The sequence below is a fragment of the Scaptodrosophila lebanonensis genome, unplaced genomic scaffold, assembly GCF_003285725.1.
Source record: "Scaptodrosophila lebanonensis strain 11010-0011.00,11010-0021.00 unplaced genomic scaffold, SlebRS2 tig00001412-arrow-pilon, whole genome shotgun sequence".
In the NCBI taxonomy this organism is placed as follows: domain Eukaryota; kingdom Metazoa; phylum Arthropoda; class Insecta; order Diptera; family Drosophilidae; genus Scaptodrosophila; species Scaptodrosophila lebanonensis.
In genome coordinates, this window is record NW_022060739.1 from 9226395 (window position 1) to 9249271 (window position 22877).

Sequence of the window (22877 nt, forward strand, 5' to 3'; positions counted from 1 at the left end):
GATTTAATTCCCTGTCTAATTTTAGCTCTGTTGCCTTCTTATGCCACAATTGAAATTGAAAACGTTAGAATTTCAGCATTCAACATATAAGTAGTATTGTAGTTCAGAATTAGCATGCTTCGCTTAAAACTGGCACTTCCTATTTGCCAGACGACGCGTCGTCGCCTGTCTTACTTGAGTCCACAGATGGGCAACAACAACGTCCATGCCTGGCACAAAATTATTATGCACATTATGTCTGACAACACCAACAACAACGACAACAACAAGAAAAGCAACAGCAACAAATGTAACGCATCACATTGCTAACACATTACATTTGTTGGAACGCGCGCGCAAAGTAATTTAAGTCGCAATCGTGAGACCGCATATTACGTATCCGCCCCGTAAGATCTTATTCAAGATTTTCTGTGTCGCTGCGCTTCTTTATAATGCTGACTGGATGACTGTCTGTAAGCATGTGCTTTTGTCTCTTCGTTAATAAGCTGACAGTTTGAGAAGAAAGACAACAAAAAAGAAGGAAAACAAAATACAAAACAATAATAACAGTCTGGTCATAAATTGTTGCCATTTGTTTCCAACGAAATGATATGTAAATTAGCTTTTGATTGTTGCTGTTTGCCTTTTTTTATCGCACATATCCGCGAATTTAATGCAAATGCAAAATGCATAAATCGTTTGAAGCTGCGCATCGTTAAATGTTCAGAAATTTCATGACTTACATTGCATCGATTATAAATAAATAAAGGCTCCGACGACCGTTACTCGATTGTCTCTCATTCTGTCCTCATTCTGATAAATGTTAAAAGCAATTGGCACACAATAAAAACACAAAAGTGTCTACCACAAAGAAATGAAATGGTTGAACACAAAACAAGGCACACCCTATTAATAATCATTAGGTGTTGGGTCTAAGGACGGGCCGAGCAACAATCCCATTGATAAATATGGCAGTTGCTACCAAAACATTGCAATAAATGTTACACTACAGCCCGTCGTCGAAAAAGACAATAACAAATCATGCAAGACATATCCAGCAAGCTGTAAACCAGACGAGGAGGCTGCCAAAGCACAGTGGGCCAGAAAGGTCAAGAAAATCAAATATGTGGCTAAATTAGAAATAATTAAAAACTGCAGAAATATTGCCGAAAGCTGACAACAAATTGAATAGCTATAGTATAAGTACATATTAATATCTTGATTTCAGCTTCTTAATTGAGTTAATATCAATATCTTTTGGTATGGTTATCGGTTATCGACAGAATTTTCTCATTTAAAAACGAATAGGTATTATTTCTATACTCAGAAAACTCGAGAGAATATACAATTTAGTTAATCTATATATAAATTTATTTTAATGCAGTACATTCATTTTTAGATTCATTTGATTGGTTTACAAAGCATAATCACTTTTAAATAAATAAATAAATAAATAAATAATAAATAATCATAATTTGAATTTTAGAAAATCGGTTTTTAATTTGCTTCAGAAATGATTAGTCAAAATTAAATACTTTTCTTATATTCAATCTCTAATTATAGTTTAAATTAAAAGATATGCATCTTTTGATAATTGTCTTGAGACAGCATTTAGAAATGAATAAAATGATTCCCATTTCTCACACGACAACTTTCCATTTTAGTCAAAATTAGTTGTAAGAGCTATCAGTATTACTATTTAACACTTAATCCCAAATAAATTTCTTATATGCAATCTGAAATCATAACTAAAATAATTGCATATGCTTTGATAGTTGTCTTGAGACAGAAGTTGGAAATGAATAAAATTATTCGCATTTCTGACACGACAGCTTCCCATTTTCTTTGTGGATTCTTTATATTCCACTCACAGTTAAGGATCTCAAAAGCAAAAGTATTCTGCCTGCTTCAGAAATCCGTAAACTATCAAGTTTAGTTACTGTGCCATGTGGAAAGTCAGCAGCTGCCTGTGGTTGCAGCTGTGGTTACCTGCGTCCTTGCCTCATTGGCCCTTTGCCAACGCTTTGACAACCTTCAGCCCCAGTCTCAGCCTCAGCCTCGACCTCAGTCTCGTCTTCAGCCAAATACTGTGGGCAGCGTGTGAATTTCTGCCGTTTATTGTCGCTTGGTATTGCCTGCCTAAGCCTAAGCCTACGCCCACACTTCATAAACAACTCAAGTTTGGCTTTCGACGATGTCGCCCGGCCATTATTAGATTGCCAGCAAGTGGCTGTCTGGGCTGCCTAGCTCTTGCCACATGCCACATGCCACTTGTGCGTTTATTGTAAACTGAAGGCAGACACACTACACCCGCAGACCGCACGAGCAGCAATAAACGAAGGTTCCGTTAAGGAAAGCTGTGGAAAGTACACTCCACACCCGATGATGCAACGAGTTTCCTGCTGCTTCTGCCACAATAACTCTTGGAGTACGACGAGTATTTGCGGTTAGTTGAACCGAGAATGCGTTTATTCATGAAGTGGTTAGTTGACATTGTTTACTCGCCAGTAAAATTAAATTAATTATTTGCGCAAACTGCAATTGCACTGAGAACTCTACTCAAACAATAAGTTGCAGTTGAAGTAGCAATTGAATTTATGTTTATTTTATTTGATTTATGAAAATTAACTGACGAGCGTAGGGCACTTTTTGTGCTTATTATCATTTGACGATGTCTAAAATAAATTGAAAATTATTTATTTATTTTAACTTTTGTAAAAAGTATTTTAACATGATAACAAAGGAATTTAGCCAAGTATTTTGTCATGCAAAAGTTTCATTTGTGCATTCAAATTTTTCAAACTAATAGGTTTTCCAAAAACGCAAAGTATTACTCGAGTATTAAAGTATTACTCCAGTATTCAAGTATTACTCTAGTATTACTGATTATTGCAAAGCATTGTCTAAGTATGTTATATGTTTATATTTTCAAATAAAAATATATATTTATAAAACTAAATAATATTTTAATAAATGCGTTTTAAAATCTTTACTCTTTTTAAGGAATTTTTGTAACTTTAATTTTTTGTTGTTTCTTTTTTTATTTCATTTAAATGAATATTTATTATTTTTTTTTATATATTTCTATGTTTTGAAATTGGCAGTTCTTGGTCAGAAATAAATATGTGTGAATATAGAAAAATGAAGTCGAGTTTTAGAGAAAATAAGCTGCCAAAAAATTAAAATACTTCACTAAGAAAGCTAGCTTGAAAATAAATGTTGATGCTCGGCTATTTAGAAAATTAAAGCCTCATTTAAGTTAGGCATTCAAGTTAGTTTTAGTTTTGAGCGCTCCTCTGTCTATGCATTCAAATACTACTTTGATAAACCACTTTTTGTTTCAGTCTCACCCAAAATTGCACAATGATGTAATCAGAACTATTAAGAAGACTTCCACCATTAGCTCACTTCCCTTCTAGATGATCAGATAGCCGACTAAGCTCTTCATTAGCGCCACCATTTCAGCACATTCAATTCACACAAATTATCTGGCAAATCGGTAAGTGAACGGACGGTTCGTCCCCACTAGAACCGTCCCCTAATTGCATGAGTTATGGATACAATGCGATCATATATCAGCAGGCGCAACCTTTTGTTGAGTCGCCGAACAATTGACAAAATGACAGCAGCGCGTAAAGCCAGCAGCTGGCAACAATTACAGATTGACGCTTAACTGGCATTCAAAACGAAAGCAAAACAATCAAAACGACAGACAAATGGCAGCAAACGAGCGTTTTGAATGCTGCTGCCCTCCTGCCCTGGCACTTGCCTTTTGTTTTTGTTGTGTGTGTGGTTTTTTTTTGAGTTTATTTTTTTCAAATTTTACACTCTGAAAAATGATAAATGAGCGTAACGCAGCGCATCTAAAAAATGAAAAATCATCAACATTGTAGCTACCAACAAATTATACGCTTAAATGTCAGTTTCTCAGACCGGAGGCAGTTCCTCAGAAAAGTTTGTCAAATAATAGTGGATAGAAAGACAAATTAACGCTGCATATACTTGTACATATATTTGATTAATAATAATAATTGGCCTTTGTCAGCAGCGCTTATTCATATATCAAATATTTAGTAAATACAACAAACATATAGTACGTATAGAAATCATTACAAATATTTGTCATGCAGTTTGGTTTGCACACGCAAGCTGCAAAATGTATCTCAAAGTACGCTTTTCAGCTTTCCAGCTTTTCAGTTCAATCTGACATTCAGTTATCAAATTATCGGGCAAAACGTGTGAAATGTTGTGTGCTTGCTATGCTTTTGCTTTTGTGCGACTACGAGTACGAGTATCTGTGCGATACATTTGCGTGTCTGCGTTTGTTTGTTGTCTGAGCCATGCTATTTAAATTAATAATGGCACAGTTTACAATGCGACAAGCTGCTTTCGGCTCTGGTTGGAGACGACTTTGTCATCATATCATATCATATATCAGACAGACAAATTTTCAAGTCCCATTGCCCATCGCATGTCAGCGGCAACGTTCTCTCCCAGAATTATGAGTGGGCGCCGCTAGAAAACGTGTATTCTATTCCCCTCCCAAGCTGATAAGAATTTAAATTATACAGGTCGTTAGCTATACTTAAAGGCACTAGTAATTGAAATAGCAGCGCTACTTAAAACAAACACACAAACTAATTTGCAGACTTATGATGAACTTTTAAGCACTATAATCAAGAATATTAGAAGAATGTTAACTACTATTCGTGATCAAATATTGATGACAGATCTTGTAGTCGGTGTTGTGATATTTTTTTATTGGCTTGGCGTTACACATTTTAAAATAGACTTACAGACATGGATTGTACTTTTATCAATTGCTTTTAAAATAGTTTTCTAAGTTAAATGCGAGTTTGGAAACTTTTGCTTGTGTTGCTTTATCAAAGAAAGACTCACAATTAATCACAGCCTTAAATAGCTATTTAGGCATTTCATTGTCATTAGGAGTTGTCGAGTTATGTACACGTATTAGGCACAACAATAACAACAACAGCAGCAGCAACAATGCCAATTTCTTCATCAATGGGCGACAAATTGAAATTGCATAAGCAACGAATCGACAGGCCAGAGCCACAGACTGACTGTCTAATGCGACAAATGCAAGCCAACAAGCCAACAAGGCAACAAGCCAACAACCCACCATCGCAATTAGCCAACAGTACGGTCAGTATCTTCCCCCTCCCCCCGCGCTGCTATATTAAAACCACAATGGCCCAGGGGGTCCAGTATAGCGGCTTATAGTATGTAGACTTTATTCAATTTGCGGTTTGCTTGCTCCGCTCTACTCGACATGGCTCGGCTCTCCGTCTGGTGTCTGGAGTGTGCGTGTGTCTGTTTGTTGAAGAGCTTTTGTAGATCAGTGTTAAAGTGTAACACACCATAAAACAGATGCCACGCTTAAACGTGACCACAATATAATTACCCGCACACACACACACACCCATAGCCACATCCATAGACACGCGCACCACTTGTTGGCACTCTCATTTGGTCTTTAAAAGCTAATTTACATGCCCGCGCACAGTTGAGAAGTTAAACGGTGGATGGGGAAAAGGGGCAAGGGGGTGAAGAGGCTTGACACGTACCACAACCGGCCTAGGCCAGCGGCCAGCTACCAAGTTACACAAAAACTGACGAAAGTAAAAGTTTTCACACTTTTCATTTTAGAAGTTACCAAGGCATGAGTGTATGCGCATAACAAAAGCAATACTCGTATACGGGTACATGGGTTGCCCCTAAAGTTTACCCATAGAACCTAATTAAATGAACTTAATACCAGCTTTTAATTATAAATTACTGAAGTCGAAGAGCTCTATAGAACTAAATGGAGTCAATACGTTTCGTAAAGTATGATTTTTGAAGATACCTACTTTTATCGCCATTTCTCGAAAGTTGCTGAATTAGAAAAACAGCGAATTTTGCATTCACTACCAGTGTCTTATTGAAATTGCTAAACTTTCAACATTTCAAACTAACTAGCTAAGCTAAATGGTTTAAGAAGTTGCTATTGGAACACTAGCATCAAGACAACAGAATTTGCAACCGAATTGATAAATCAGTTTATTGATTGGGAAAACGAGAAATTACTTGAAATTTTTATTAACGCCCACACATAAGTACCTTCTTAACCTTCTATATTTGTAAACGTCCATTTCTAATGAAATTATTGTACATCTTCTACTCTTTTAGTTTGATTTGTAACATACAATTTAACCTCTATTTAAAAGTGAAAATAGGTCTATTTGGAAAGTTTAAAGGATTTGAGATATAGAAAAAATCAACATTTTAAATAATTGTGCTATAATTTTTATAAAATCAACCGCTTTGTTCTTCATTCTTTTTAATCAAGCCTTGATTGTATAATTAATCCTTTATTTCTGCTTCTCAGTACGGAAGAAATGTGGCGCCCTCTGTAGCCTTTAATTTAACAGAGCTGCAGCTTAACAGGAACAGCTTAACAGCATATTAACATAAATATTTAACTAAATGTTATTCAAGGCTATGTAATCGTTTGAAGCGTAAGTAAATTTATTAAGCATTTAAGAAGGTGGAATATTTTAATATCATTTTATTGCAGTTATTGCCTTTAATAAAAACCCAACATTATCCTAATTTTATATTAAATTTGTTAAAGAAATTAACATATTTTCTATACTCGTATATAAGTAAGTAAGAAACACATTTCTGTTAAAGAGTTAAATTTTATTGAACTTATTTGTTCATAGCTTGAATAAACTTTTTTATAAATAATTTAATTTTTTTTTAACTTTCCATGTTTTATGTCGTTTTCTTGTAAAATCGGCGAACTTTAAATATAACCCCCTTATGTGTTCAGATGTGTGTGTAGGTTTGCGGGTCTGTTTAGTTTTTGCATTAAGCGTTCGGTCGTCAGCGAGACGACGGTCTTAAAGCACAAAAACACACACTCAAACACAGTTCGAGTCAAATATAAAATTATAAAGTGTCAGCTGTCAAATGAAAGTGACATTTGTTTTGTTTTTGTTGTTTGTGTTTGCTTCTGTGTTTCTTTCTTTTCATAATTGGGTGCTGCTTGCAACATAAATCAAGTTGTTTGCCGCAGGTATTTTATAAGATTTGCGTTAAGTAATTTGTTAAAAGCGGTTACATACGAGTACTCGTACATTTCTTTGATGCTCTAGTCAAGCAGGTCTACGTGCTGTGGCTTAAAGTATGTGCGGCTATTTTTAAAGCCAAGGTCGTGAGCAGGCGGGGAAAAACTAATTTTGAAAGGCTCATCAAATTGGCATTAGATGCATTCGTATATTTACGAGTCTACGGCAATAATCAATACCCGGGCTTTAAGGGGCAGGCACGTACCACACAAACACACAACCGTACATCTATAAGCTGGAAATTGTGGCATAGACCTGGTTAAACTACCTATCATAATACGTGCTCCATATGCGCCAATAAGCATAATAATAGCAAGGCCAAAGCCAAAAAGGCTCAGTCAGGCGACGCACAGGACCACCAACAGCTACTGGAAGGTATACGTTGCTACACACATATAGACAGCAGCAAAAAGACAGCAGACAGCACACACACACACACAAATAAACAAACAAAACTGTGCCTCTGCTCTCAGGACAGGCTCTCACACAGGTTAACTGCCCAGGATCGTGAGGACAAAATCTGAAAACTTACAAGCGGCACTTACAAGTCGTTGGCAACAAAAGTGGCAAAATTTTGTGGGCGAATGGTAGGATGGCAACTATATATAGGTGTTGCTTCGACGTAAAATTGTGTGTGAAATCGCTAGAATTAGTCCCCGAGGAAGTTACCAAAAATATGAACTTCGACGTGCATGTGAAAAGTGCGCGACTCCACTAACCACAACAGCCACAACAACAACAACAACAGCAATAACGACCAGTTGTTGGCTAACAGAGCGTGCTCGCATTCTGTTGGCCTTTTATTTGACTCGAACGCACATGTGCTGCCAATGTTTGTTCAGTCAGAGCTTAAAGCCGCTTTAAGCTGCATGGATATGGCCCAGGACTATGAATATGTGTGTCTACGACTATGTCTATATGTGCTAGTGTGTATGTTTTTGCGCCTATAACTGTGCTTTTGTTTCGATGTTTGTTTGCTTTGCATGGCCAGCTGGCATAACTGTTGCTCTCTGGTCAGCACTTATTGCTACTACTATGCTGTCTGTTGCAGCTCCTCAAATGAAATTTAGACACAGTTATGTGAGGAGTTTTAAGAGTTTCAAATGGTTTCTAGTAGTAGCATTTTGAAGCAGTTTAATGTTCAAAAATAATGTCGAACGTTGTGGGGAAAATGGATAAGGAGCAACCAGAATTTGACTCTTTAATGCTTATCGGATTATTATTGGATTGGCCAGAGCTGCTGTGTGAACTTCTTCAAGCAATGAATGGAAAACATGACCAATCATACAGATCAATCTGTATATTCACAGTCAATGATTAGTTAATAAAGTTAAAAATCTGTTCTGTTAAGAGCATAAAAGTCTTTCTAAAAGCTACTATTTACTTAAAGCAAAAACTTTCTAGTCTAGTACTCAAATATATGTAGTTTATAAACTTGTATATTTGAGTAAAAATAAAAACCATTCTAGACTTTATTCGAAGTTTGACATCTGTCTTTAATGTTAAGCTTCTGAATTGCAAAACACACTTTCCAATACCGTTTAAGTAGTCTGTCTGTCCCTCAACGGACACGCTTCGTAATAATAACTTTAAATTACGCAAACATTTTGCCAACCACGACCACCTCCGACCACGAATCAAACGCCAGTCATTCCCACAACAGCCGCAAATCCGCCAGGTCGCCCCTGTGTATTGAAAAGCTATAGCTTATACTCTTCCATATGGACGTACAACAAACTTCGAAGAACATTTAAGCCACGTAAATGCGTGAATAATGCGAGCAGATTTAACTTTTGCTATTTAGTGTGCAAGTGGAAAACTTTCCCGACAACTCTCGAGGCCATAACAAAAGTTGGGGTAGCATAAAAATGGCAGCGAATCGACAAGCTCCAGTTAATAAAATGGCAAATTGAATGCATATGGCGGCGATAAGCGACAACTGAACTGATAATTTAGCCAGTGAGGTGGTCCGCCTTCTCTCCTCCGTGTGATAAGCACGAGCTGATAATGGGCTGCGGTGTCTGCTCTGCTGACCAATCGCAAGCAACAACTTGTTACCATTTTTATGGCTTTAATGCCAACACCAACAACAAAGTGGCGTCAAATTAAGCTCCGCGAGTAACTGACTAGGCGAAAGGTAAAAAAAGAAGAAGAAAAAGGGGAAGCCAGCTGCTTAAGCCGCATTTCCTTTGTATATTTTTTCTTTTTAATGCGCTCTTGATAAACCGCCAATGCTGGCTTTCTTATGAGAGTAAAACTAAACTAAACATGAATTTATTAAAAAAAAAAGGCTAAAGATGTTTAAGCAAAATCTTAGCAGAATATAATTGTAAATAGTAATAATCGAACGTATGAATTTATTAAAAAAAAAGGCTAAAGATGTTTAAGCAAAATCTTAGCAGAATATAATTGTAAATAGTAATAATCGAACGTAGAAAGACAGAAAAGTCCTGAAACTAAAGCTTCTTAAATAGTATAGAAAATATTATTTATAGGGCTTTTAAAATTTTACATTTTTCACTTGTTAAATATAAATTATAGCATATCAACTAATAAAATCAATTAAGAGTAAAACTAAACTAAACATGAATTTATAAAAAAATAAAACTGAAAGACTGAAGATGTCTAAGCAAAATCTTAGCAGAATATAATATTAAATAGTAATAATCGAACATAGAAAGACAGAAAAGTCCTGAAACTAAACTTTCTTAAATATTAAATAAATAAATAATATATTATTTATGGAGCTTTTAAAATTTTACATTTACATTTGTAAAATACAATTTATATGTTTATGTTTGAATTTTCCCATTCTTTACTTAAACATTTTTTCAATAGCATGTTTTTTTTATCAATTTCACTCAAAGGCAATTGTTATAAATATGTTTTGAGAAAATTTCAAGCAATCGAAATCTGAGATTAGCTGAATTTCTTGCTACATGTTTAATTCACAAAGAAAAGTAACCTGTCTGTGAATAAATAAATGAAAATTGCTTAAATATAAATTTAAAATTTTCATTTAAGTGAAATTTCAAATTGGATAAATATAACATTGTACAACAATTTGTATACAAATTGTAATTTTAAGGAAATAACAAATATTCTTGCATTAGAAAGGAGTTCTGTTTTAATATTGCATTTTTATCAAGCGTATTCGGCATTCGATAGAGAAGAAATTCCTCTTCATTGCTGATTATTGTGCCCCTTTTTTCACGCCGCCGTTGTTGCAAGACTCCATTAAACAATTCAATTAAAGCGGCTGGCCGCCTGTCTTTAACATTTTAAATGCCAACCGTGCGTTCCCCGACAGCTGTTGGGCTGGGGGCGGGCTCAAGAGGTTATGGGGACAGGGAGTTACTACTGGGGAGTAGGGTCGGTCAAGTGGCCTCTTGCTTGGTGTTGGCATTGTCTACGGTCTGCTGAATTAAAACATTTTATGCAAATTTTTTTTCGCTGCTTTGCTTCACTTTTAATTCCATTTGTTCAGTGCTCAGGCTGCTGACTGCTGGCTGCTGGCTGTTGTTTGGAAAGTGCTTAAAGTATTTACTTGTATTTAAAGAGAGCGCAAATGAAAAAAAAACAAGACGTAACGCAATTAAAAAACAGGCACAAAAGTTCAAACAAATAAGAATTACGGCAGGAGTCGTCGTCGGTGTCGCCCAAAAGCTGGCAACAGTATAAAAAAAAGGCAAAGCGGAAATTAAAATATTTCCGGTTTGTTGAAATTTTTTTTTAGGCTGAACGCTTTTTTAAAATAATTTTTCTTCTACTGCAAAGTTGGGCGCGTTTTAGGCTTGTAAACTGGCACTTTATTTTAATGCTAATTGAAGCGTTGCCGTTTTTGTTGTTGTTTTAATTATTGTTGTTTTATTTACTTTTTGTGCTGCACAGTTGTGAGCCAAATTAGTTGCGCCCTCGTGCACTTTTTATGCCATTAAATTCTAATCATACTACTTATGGTGAGGGGGCTATGACTTTATTTGAATAATTTTTATAAAAAAAAAATATGATTTTTGGGGCGGTCTGTCATTTGAAGTTGAATTTGAATTTAGAGTGTAGTGACTATCATGTTTTGCTTTCAGAATGCATATTTTACTTTAATTTCAATTCATGTTTTGTGAATAATTCAAGGACAAATTGAAGCTGCTTGAACATCTGCTTTGAATATCAAATACAAATCTTGGAGAGGCAAGCTATTTCCACGATAAATAGAGTAAATATTGTTAATCTGTAAGGCAGGCACTACAGGTTTGCTTTTGAACTACATATATGCCTTCCACATCGAATTCTACAGAAGAATCTACTCGGCAGCAAAGAATAGACCTTCTAAATAGATCTGCAATAGTAAACGGTGCAGTTCAGGATAAATGTTGGTAATCGAAAAACAGTTAAAGCCAATCCTATAAGTTGCACGATCTATAGCTTTACTTTTAATTTAGATGTTAAAAACAAAGTTCTTACTAATACTTCCTTCCTACCAAAGTTTTGCAGACTTGCAGCATATCTTAAGTAGCTTGTTTCATGTTTTAATTTCTGATTCTTTTAAGGCATTATTATTTATGTTTTTAAGCGCTGTTTTGCAAGTGTTGGGCTAAGAGCTCATTTGCCTTGCCTGCTCTTATCAGTCTGCTTATCACGTGAGCATGAGTAGCCCACACTTTGTGGCCAAACCTAAGTCCTGCTTGAGCGCTTGTTTCTGTCATCATCAAGGCACCATATGCGGTTTTTTTTTTTATTGCCCGCAGAACTATCGGAAGCGACAAAGCGGAATGAATGCCACGCGCTGCATACAAATGCACAATAAATAGTTGCAGAGTGGTGGTGGGGGAGAGGCATGCAACCACCCAGGAAGGGGACAACGACTTCTGCAACATGTGGAGGCTGCTGCCTGCTACTGCACGTTGCGCGTTTGTGGCAACTTGTGCTAACAAAGTTATGACAAGGATTTATGAAGTATGCATTAAAAATGAGACGCCATTTGGCTCACTTATCTAAGCTGCACTCGAAGATTGCGCTTTAAAGCTGCAGCCCAAAATTATAACTTAAACATGTGTTTGCCTTTCTCACGCCTAGGAGATTCAACGAAACAAAACGAAACCAGCACTGGGTATTAAGTTGTTGTTGTTTTTTTTTATTTGCATGCATGCTAGTCTGTTTGTCTGTCTGTTTGTCATTCTGCTTGCTTGTTTGTTTGTTTGTGTACAATTCCTCAGACGCACCGCCGCCGCCCACACGACATCGCCCAAGTCAGCCCTCGGGTGTGTCTCGCTATTGGCAGCAACAGGCTCAGATTCCAATAGCAACAACAGGCGACACCACTAACGTGTCTTACGTGCCACCTTGACTTGCCAGCGCAGCAAAAAGACAGCAAAATAAAAAAAAGAAACAGAAATTCGCATATAAATCAGCGCCGCATTTGCGTTGCTCTATTTTCTTATTTCTTCGCCATACGGGTATGTATGTAAATATATCTTTATTTACCCATTTACCCGATTTGCACAATTCAAGTGCCAACCAAAAAGCATACAACCAGCCATACATACATATAAGTATATATAATATATCTGCAGATACTGTATGGCAACAAGGGTAAGACAATAAGTTGCCTGCGGAATTGCGTGCAAGTTAATATGTGGAAGAACAACAATATGAGCGATATGTTTCACTATTGTCTGTACAGTGACTCATGGCATATTTGAAACGGCTCACAGCTTAAGATCACATCCCAGGAGAGGCAACAAGGTAGCGAATTGTGCTTTAAGAGTTGAGTCACAGGCAGCAGAATGCTGGGACAGTTGATGAGCAAACCAAAGAAGATGCTAGTACAGCAATCACAGCCTTTTAATGGCATTTCTACACGAATTTAGGACTTAAGGGACTACTTTAGATCAGTTTAGGGCTGTACAATGTGTCCTTTAGCTTTCACAGCCATACACTTTAACATTAAATATTTGTTGAAGAGCGCCTCTTACCTTAAATTCTCTGTCAAACTACCTTAAAGCCTTAATACTGATGTTTTATTGACAACTAAGTAGCTTAGTTTACTTAACAATACATTGGCCAATAACTAATGAAATCCATTTTCTTGAAATTACATTATTTTCTGAAAATTCACATAAGTTTCATTAAAAATAAAGTCTAGTAAAAATATATGATTAAAGCTATAACTTCCTTAATACTGATGTTTTATTGACAACTAAGTAGCTTAGTTTACTTAACAATACATTGGCCAATAACTAATGAAATCCATTTTCTTGAAATTACATTATTTTCTGAAAATTCACATAAGTTTCATTAAAAATAAAGTCTAGTAAAAATATATGATTAAAGCTATAACTTCCTTAATACTGATGTTTTATTGACAACTAAGTAGCTTAGTTTACTTAACAATACATTGGCCAATAACTAATGAAATCCATTTTCTTGAAATTACATTATTTTCTGAAAATTCACATAAGTTTCATTAAAAATAAAGTCTAGTAAAAATATATGATTAAAGCTATAACTTTCATTGTGGCTAAAATATAGTATTCCAAAACTTTAAGCTCCTTAAAAACTATTCGATACAAACTTTGCTGGTACGCTCAACCGAGCCCAGTGTTTAAATATGAGTTGATTCGTATAAAATTTTGTATCTAATTTATTTTTAGAATCTGAACTGCGCAGACAGATTTCAGCAAAAATATAACAATAGGTCTCAAGGACTTGCTGTGCTGACCTGAATAGCTCAGATTTATTATTTTAGGTTTCACAACAAATTAAGCTGTGGCAGTAAACTGCCTTGAAACAAGCTCCAAACAGCCTTTAAGCCACTATTTCTATTACTTTTTTTTCTGACACACAATTTTTCAAATCTAAGTTTGTTTTAAGCTTGGCGTGTCTACCTCTTCGATTATATGAGTTAAGGACAGAGAGATAAACATATTTTTCACGCACTTGCGAGTGAAGTCAGGCAAAGAATCTGACATAAATTTTTAAAATCTAAATCTGGCAAACACTCCTTTCTTAAGGTATTCTTAGCCATTACTTATTTCTCTTTGGAAAACATTTAGCTGGCAACTGGCTGCTCACTTGGACTCACAATCTTCTGTGCATTTTTGTAAACTTAGTTTCGAAGTACAAGCAAATTTTAAAGTATTCCAGCAACAATTTCAATCAGTGATTAAGTTGTAATCCCAAAACCAGCAAACTCTCAATGGAAAAGTGAACTAAGGTAGTTATGGCTCAATGTGCATTGCACTGCCAATCTTCTTGTCGTTGAACAACCGCACATAAATAAACCGAAAATCTAACTTTATGCGATGCACCACAATCATTATGAACATAACACCACACATACACACATGCTCGTGTATACTCGTACATAGAATATGAGCTCCAATTTTCTTTTCATTTTCGTAATAGCAACGCTCGTTTACTTGACAATTTTCATGTGAACTAGCACAATTTTTCATCGTCAGTTGGTGGCTGGGCCCCAGCGTTCGAAGATGAGGTTGTGTAGGGAATGGTGGGGATGGGGGCCAAAGGGTGCTCGAACTTTGCCGTGTGCATTTCTGCTGCCAACTATCAACAACTGTAGAAGATTTTCACAAACACACAGCCAAGCTCGTGCGTCGATTCGTGCACGGAACTTAAGCAGGAAACAGGAAAAGCAAGTGCCACCATTTTTGCTACGTGACGTCTTTCTCTTGAGGACGTCACAAGATTTATTGTATGCAAGTTATGTGGGTGTATTGTTTATATGTGTGTGTATGCATGTGTGTGGGTGTGAGCTTGGCAAAATATGCAAATCTGTTTTGGTATGCTGACGACTTCTTCACCAGCAGCTGAAATGTGCTTAAAATTTGCAAAATTGTAGTTCATTTTTTCGCCCACCTCTGTCCTCGCTTCCTACTACCTGGCTGCCTGTCTGCTTGCCTGCTCCTGTAGCTGTCGATTTCCTTTCAGTCACACCTTGACAATTGTCTTGGGAAACTTATGTGAGTGTATCTGTGTGTGTGTGTGTGTGTGTCCACATCCTGTGCATATTTTCACCTCGCTACGTGCCTTTGATGCGCCTTTGATTTGTTTTTATGCTGCCCCCGCACGCTCTCAATTTAAATGCACTTGTCTCTCATTTCTTCACCTTTTTACACTTTTTACACTCTTTGCAGTTTTCTTCTTCTTTTGTCTTTTTTATGTTATTGTTCTTGCTAACACGCTTTTGAGTGCCCCACTCATGTTTATGTTACAAACGAGCCAAGTGCAGAAGTAGCAGAAAAAAGACGTTAACGTTTCTATGCAAGTTTTTGCATGTCTATCTGTGTCTACTTTTAACTGCTTTTTCGCCATTACCGTTACTCTCAGTCTGTTTGCTTGCTCTTTCCATATTTATTCAGTCACGGCTTTGGGCCAGTTGGTTAGGCAGGTGAGTCAGATTTGTACAATTTTCGCATCGTTGAGTGTTTGCCCGGAATTTTCAGGCCACACTTAATTGAAAATTAAAAAGGTTGCGGCATAAAAATTTAAAATTAATTTAATGCCACAACGTGACCCTTTAAAAAAATCACTTCCCACGTAGCATAGCCGATTAGAAGAGCCATCTTATTAAATTGTTTAAGCCAACATTTTACACTTGCCAGCCATTTCCCATTGCCCAAAAAGCCAACCGGGCCTTAGGTATTGGCCAGTCAAAAGTTAAACTGTAGGTTTTACTTAAACAAAAATATGCTGCGCATCACAAAGGGCTGCCTAAATTAGGAAAACAACTACGAACACTAATGCGAACACAGCAGTGATGTTACTTTAACGACAACTCCATTGAAAGAAGTTGTGATTTGGCGAATATTTTAAACAGGTGCTATATTTAAAACCGTTTTCTACTTTTTCCTTGAAAAATTGATCAAACAGACTGCTATTAGGCAACACTATTTTATATATTGTTGAAACGTTTATAATTGTAATGCGCCTTTCAAAATTAAAATAGAAATTATACAAGTTTTATGAATGTATTAAATTAATTTCTATAAATTGTGTAATGAATTTTACTTGAATTAAATAATTTTCGTAAATATGTATATTACATTTTTATTTTAAGTAAATTCGCAACAATGCTTAGCCTCAATAAAGAGATCAACGGATAAGGTCCCGACAGAAACATCATATGCACCTCTCCGGTTAAAATAACCAAAACTGCAGGTTTGACACTCTAATTGTCGAGTTTGGTTTTTAAAATTGGCTGTCTTTAAAAATACTCAATATATATATAGTATATATATTAAATATGATTCTTTCGTACATACAGCAGTATGCAAGCTTTATTAAAATACAAACGTAAGCAAAAACCCACAAGTATATGAATGGGTATTATTATTAATTAAAGGTTTTGCTTTACATACTGATTTCAATCTATTTTTAAAAGTAGCTTATAATAGACACAAATACCAACAATTCATATAGAATTGGTATTATTATTAATTATAAGCTTTGTTTTTTTATGTTTATATCAAGCCTAAATAGTGATTTTTCATTTGCCATTTGTGTACTTATTTTGGACACATTTTCGACGTTTCAAACACCCAACTATATTTAACTAATTTTGATTTTAAGAATATGAGAACGTTAATCCTCTCAGTTGTGATCTGCACAGCACTGATTCTCTCCTACATAGGCAAACACAGCAAATGCAAAAATACCCAAAAGGCCGCAACCAAAATTGCAGCCGCAGAGCAGCAAAGTTGTTGGGCGTATTGGTCATGGCAATGGGGCCAGTGTCCGCCACAGCAAACACATGCCAAAAGCCGCAGCAGCCACTTCCGGTAGCGAACGAGCTGGCGAGCGGCGACAACAGCAGCCGCAACGCGCCACTTGCGCTGCCTCATTTGGCTCGTAGCAGGCAACACAAAACAAAAAAAAAAAAACAAAGCTGCTGCAAAATGCTTAAACAGTTGCTAAACATAGTCGTAGGGAGCGTATGTGACATGGCAGGAGCGACAGGAAGTGGCGGGCAAGCCAGCCTGCGCCTAAATGCAGCTTTTGCGATTTTAAAGCGGTTGGACAAAAATTTGCATTCTGGGGATTTGGGTGCGAGGCCAACGACGCATATTCCGTCAAGTGGCACTGAATAAAGTTTTGTTGTAAGTGGAGGGCTCAGACAATTTGTTATACAGCCTGTTTCAGTTAATTTCTGGCTTCATTATTGCCTGGCATTTGTTTAGACTGTGAAAACTGCAGTTGCCGTGGTTATGTGTGTGTGTGTGTGTGTCCGGACAGGGAATTTGGGGCTTACCTTTGTGAGAGTGTTAATTTTGGTTGCTAAAAGCAGCAGTGACACACTAATTTGGTTCCTTTGTTCCTGACATTACTGTTTGGACATTTTTGTTGCCTACTTACGGGCGTCACTTTTGGCAGACATTTTGGCCGCTTTCTGAAAGAGCCGCACAACACACTGTAATAGCTTTTATTAAGCAAGTGTAGTATTTGCATATTTATTGGGAGAACATCTTTCTATATATGACTATCTATAATTCAGATTGAATGTTAGTTGAAGAAAGAGAGCCGAGGCTTTTCAATTAAAATCCCTGAGTAACAATGTTTGTTGGAAAATTAAATTATTTTAACCTATTCATTTAAAAAGGCAAAGGCTAACAAACTAGAGCAACAATAAATTTAGAAACAAAAAAGTCATTCAACAAATATATGTTGTACATATTTATAAATTTATGAGTATGTATAAAAACGCAAATACAATATTAACAATTAATTAGATTGTTAAATGCTATTAAATGTTATGTAAAGACTTTTATGAATTTGTTTTCTAATTATTAGTATTGGTTATTTTAGCTCTGTTTTAATGCACAATATAAAAAGCGAATCTACTTGTAATGTGAAAGACTTAACTACAGAAACCAGCCTAACTTCTATAATAATTATTTAAATCTAATTTTCTACAACAATGAACAAGCTTAATGTGTTTTTACAGGTATATAGTAATCAACTTCTACGAAATATATCTACAATATATTTTTTAATGCCGACAGATAACTTAAAGGAAAAGTCTGATTTTTAAATAGTTGATTAAATAGTTTTTTTCTCATTATTTACTGCCTGCCTACCCAGATTTATTTTATAACTTTTTTTTTTTTGAAGAAAGCTGCCTATTTTAAAGCTTATAGTACAAGTTGTTTTGAATCAAACATTTGCTTAGCCCTTTATGGTACTATAACATCGTTTGAATACGTAAATGAAGACCATCTTAAAGCTGCGCAAAATATATCATTTGCCATAAAAGCAATTTGCAAGTGGAAATGCATATTGACACCTTCTAGCACCCAAGAGCTTAGGGCAGCTGCAAAGTTATTGCTCATCGGATGCTTGCCAAATGTTTAAATAAATCACAGAGTCAGTGAGTCAAGTGAGGCGACTCACTTCCCCACATCCGAATTGCTTTTTCAATCGATTGGAAGGGCGAATGCAGAACAGCTTGCAACATTGCTAGGGTCAGGGATTTAGCTCCTGATGAGCTTTTAATTGGGGCTTCCATATCAGCATATATGCATGCATGTATGCGTGTGTGTGCTTGACTGTCATTTCATGTACATACTCGTCTACAGGAGCCCCGAAATTCTCACACACACTTGCACAGGGACAGGCATTGGACATGTCAAATCATTTAACTCATAACGGAATTTTATTAGTTTTGCAGTCTGGCAACACTTACCGGCATTCGCTGTTGTTGTTGTCTGTGCTATGCAAATCAAAATGGCCAAACTGACACTCCAAGCGTTGGCAAAATGGCCAACAAAGTTAACGGTGCTGCCCCCTCCGCCACCCCTTCGTCGTCGACGCTTGTTATTGCATTTTTTGCTAGACATCTGAAGCTGTGTGTGTTGGCCATCTTGCTGTTGATTAGAAATGCTCGGCAGCTGGACATGCCAGTTCGGATGCTGACTGTTGTCTGTGGTTCGATGCATCGTCCTCTATATATTGCTGCTGCTGCTGTTGCTGCTGTAATAGAGAAAACAGTGTTTATGATAAATAAAACTGAAAAGGCAACCCTTCACTTAAATACGTTTCAAAATGCCATTAGCTGTGCCCAACATATGTTGCTGCTGAGGAACGAAAAGCTGCAATTCAACACTTGAACCTGTCATAATCTTAAGTCAAGCGCAAATTATCGTTCAGTGTCCGACCAATGGTCAGAGACAGAGCAAACTTTTTGCTACGTGCTCTGTCAGCCCAATGTGGGTCTCTGGTCCCCCTCCCTGAATCCGTCTATGCATTTATTATGTAAGTCCGTCCTACAGTTTACAACTTTTGAGCCAGCCGCCGCTTTTTTTGCTGCTGTAATTTCTTACACATTTTTTATTTTAGTTTCATGCATTTTTTTTTCCAACATTTTCTTAATTTATGCATAGAGCCGCAGCACGCTGGCAAAAGTTTTTAGTGTTACAAACGCAACAACAACAAAAGTGGCAGCAAGAAAATTTAAGTTTCTGCTAAAGTTTTTTTAAGGGCGACAAGCGTAAAAAACTGAAGCGTGTGAGAAAACTTACGAATAGATGGCGCGCACTATTCTCTATGGGTCAGTCAAAAAATATTGCCGAAGTATTAATTGAAAAAATTGGCCAAGCAGCTCATTTAAGCAAATTGGCAGACATTAATTTTTTTATGGGATTGCAAACCAAGCATAAAGTGCGTCACACATTTTTATTTGAAGAGTTAAGTGAACTTTTGAAATCGCTAGAGCAACAAAAACCGGAACTTTGGTGATGAATCAGCGCTGATGAGAAATATATTATCGACAAATTTAACAAATATTTAACAATTTAAATTTCACCATGGAATTTCGCAAGTCTGCCGTAAAGGTCTCTTAAGAAATTTTTGAAGGTGAAATGAAACTTTAAATTAATTATCACGAAAAAACATAACGAATCGAATATTCATCTTAAATGGATGGTGACTGGTGATGAAAAGTGGGCCACATACGATAGTTTTCATATTCCTGCTTCAATGAACGGTTAGATTACGGAGTTTGTTTCTTCTGGTTTTATTCCATAGTTGCAACAAAGAATTGGACGTTAGGGTGTAGGCATAAATATTCAGTAATTAATTTACAAAAAATACAAAAAAATTTTCACTGCTTTTTTGTTCTGTCAGCTGTCAATTGTTTTCACGGTTTGTTGTAATTAAACATATTTTATGGCATTCATTTTTGTCATTCTTATTTTGAATATTTACTGATTCAGTTATAAATCCAATTTGTATAAAAGTACATTTTAAACATGTTCATTTAGAGATTGACATTTAAATTGTTTCATTTTTGTAATTAAACATATTTTATGGCATTCATTTGTGTCACTCTTCACTAAAATATTTACTCTTTAAATTATAAATATAAATTCCTTTATTTTTTTAGTTAAACATATTTAATGGCATTTATTTGTGTCACTCTTTACTAAAATATTTACTCTTTAAATTATAAACCAAATTGATAGTAAAGTACATTTTAAAGATGTTCATTTAGAGATTGATATTTAAATTCATTAACTTCTTTTCTTCTTTCAAATACAATACATTTAATAGAACAGTTTAAATATTTTCATTTATAACATTGACATTTGGAGTTAATGTTCATCATTTATTTGAATGTATATTTCATCAAGTTAATATAATGGCTTTATAATTGACAATTTGTTGTGCACAAAATGTACAATAATAAATCAAATATTGTCATGAGTATACAAAAAAAACAGAGCATTTAAATTAGTTGCAAATTGATTAAATCAAAAGTTTTGCATTAATTGAACGATTCGTTTGTCAAATTTTCTGCTAATTTGCATAAATTTGTTGTTCACGCATAAACGTTTAACTTTGGCAGTTTTATGTTTCGCATAAATTGTGAGACATTCTAAAGGTTTTGCATGTTAATCGATGGCTGGTTTTTGTGTGGCTAGCGGTTAACATTTCAATTCAGAAACATGCAGATATGGCCAAGCAAATTGGAATGATAAATGAACGCATAAATTTCGCATGTTTTATAGATGCCACTGACACCTTTTTCAATCAAACTGAATTTGTCAAATTTTTCCCTTTCCCGATCTGGGTAAGATATCGCTGTCCGACCCAAATGACACCGGAAAAAATACAGAAGAATAAAAGTTAACATTTCATTTAGATTAATGAACAGAAAACACACTTTGACGCAATTCTGACAGACAAACTGAAACCAAATGTCAAACTTCGCATTGCCATGATGTAAGCGTGTACATGAATGAATGATTGCATGAATGAATGAGAGGCGGGCGGCTTGCGAAGTGAATTAAAATCTGCGAACCTGTTGGCGCACTTTCCATGTCATGTGTCATGACGAGAACAATGAATGCTGTGTGCCCAGCACAGTGCAAAATGCTGTACAGTTTAAAACAAAAATGAAATATTAATTACCCTCGCGTGTGCATTAAAATTAATTAGTGTTTTTTACGCCTTGGGTGCTAATAATTAATGAGCGTGGGCTTTGTTGTTTCTATTTTGTTCACCCATATTGGCGACGTCAACATCGATAGCTCTAGCTCTGGGGGGTAATTACGAAAAATGGCAACTAAAGTGCTAAGGTGCTGTAAATAAATATTTCATCGATGTGCCAAATGGGCGAGCTCTAAAACCTGATTGATATTTCCATATGTGAATAAATGGAGCACATTATATTGCGATGAATAATGCAGTGATGAAAGGTTAGATTACGAAGAAACCATTTAAATATATTATATTATGTCAGATAAAGAGGTTGTTACAAGTAATAAACTAAATGTATAATGATAAGATAAAAATAAAAAAAGATGAATAGATAAATAAATATATTTAGCTAAATAGATAAAAATTTGAATACATGAATAGGTAAATAGATAAATAGATAGATAGATAGATAGATAGATAGATAGATAGATAGATAGATAGATAGATAGATAGATAGATAGATAGATAGATGAATAGATAAATAGATAAATAGATGAATAGCTTAATATCTATTTAGCTATCTAGATATAAATATAAATATATCTATCTAGATATATTTAGATAAATAGATAAATAGAATAGTTAAATAGATGAATATATAAACAGAATAGATAAATTGTAAGGTAGATATATAAATATATGCGATAGATAAGTAGATGATTAGAATAGAAATAGATGAATAAATATTTAATCGATTTATTTTAGTTAAGTGGACAATTTCTACCTATCTTCAAAGTCTGCTGCATCTGGACCAATCAGTTCTAATGATTGCTCTCATTTGTTAAATCAAATTACAATAACAATGAGGTTATTGCTTATGCTGCCATTCTACAAATTAGATACAAATTAATACACAAATCAAATGCGACAACTACATGAGGCATGCAATTATGAGGCACAGCTGTCATTAATATGAAGCCCACAGCAATTGCCTCCAATGGACAACAACAGTGGCAGTGGCATATTGTTTATAAAGCTCGATTAGTTGTCAATAATGTATCGGCTTTCGACTGTCCGCTTGTGTGATACGCAGATATTCAGAAATTGCCACAAGTCGCATGACATGTGTGGCAACAAGTTGTTGATAGGCTGCTGCTACCGACGAACATATCTTTTATAACGAGTTTAAAGTGCCCATCAAGTGTCTGGCTTTCTCTTCCAAAGAATATTGCAGTGTAGCATTAAGTTGCCAAGCTCGTAAGTAACTTATTTTGCCTTCGAGTGACTGACTAACTGTCCGAAAGGGTCATTCCATGGTCTGCTTTTTCC

The 22877-nt window shown here is 35.6% G+C and overlaps 1 protein-coding gene across 3 annotated transcripts in view; it reads right to left on the minus strand.

The window, feature by feature from the left end:
• LOC115631149 (mucin-5AC) overlaps window positions 1-22877 on the minus strand; it is a 48745-nt gene that overhangs the window by 5968 nt on the left and 19900 nt on the right. For 2 of the 3 annotated variants that reach the window (XM_030527822.1, XM_030527820.1), the window contains one exon: window positions 18814-19100. In XM_030527822.1, the coding sequence (XP_030383682.1) occupies window positions 18814-19066 (253 nt within the window). In that variant the 5' untranslated portion in view covers window positions 19067-19100. The remainder of the gene's footprint in view (window positions 1-18813; window positions 19101-22877) is intronic. The other variant, XM_030527821.1, reaches the window with a different exon arrangement.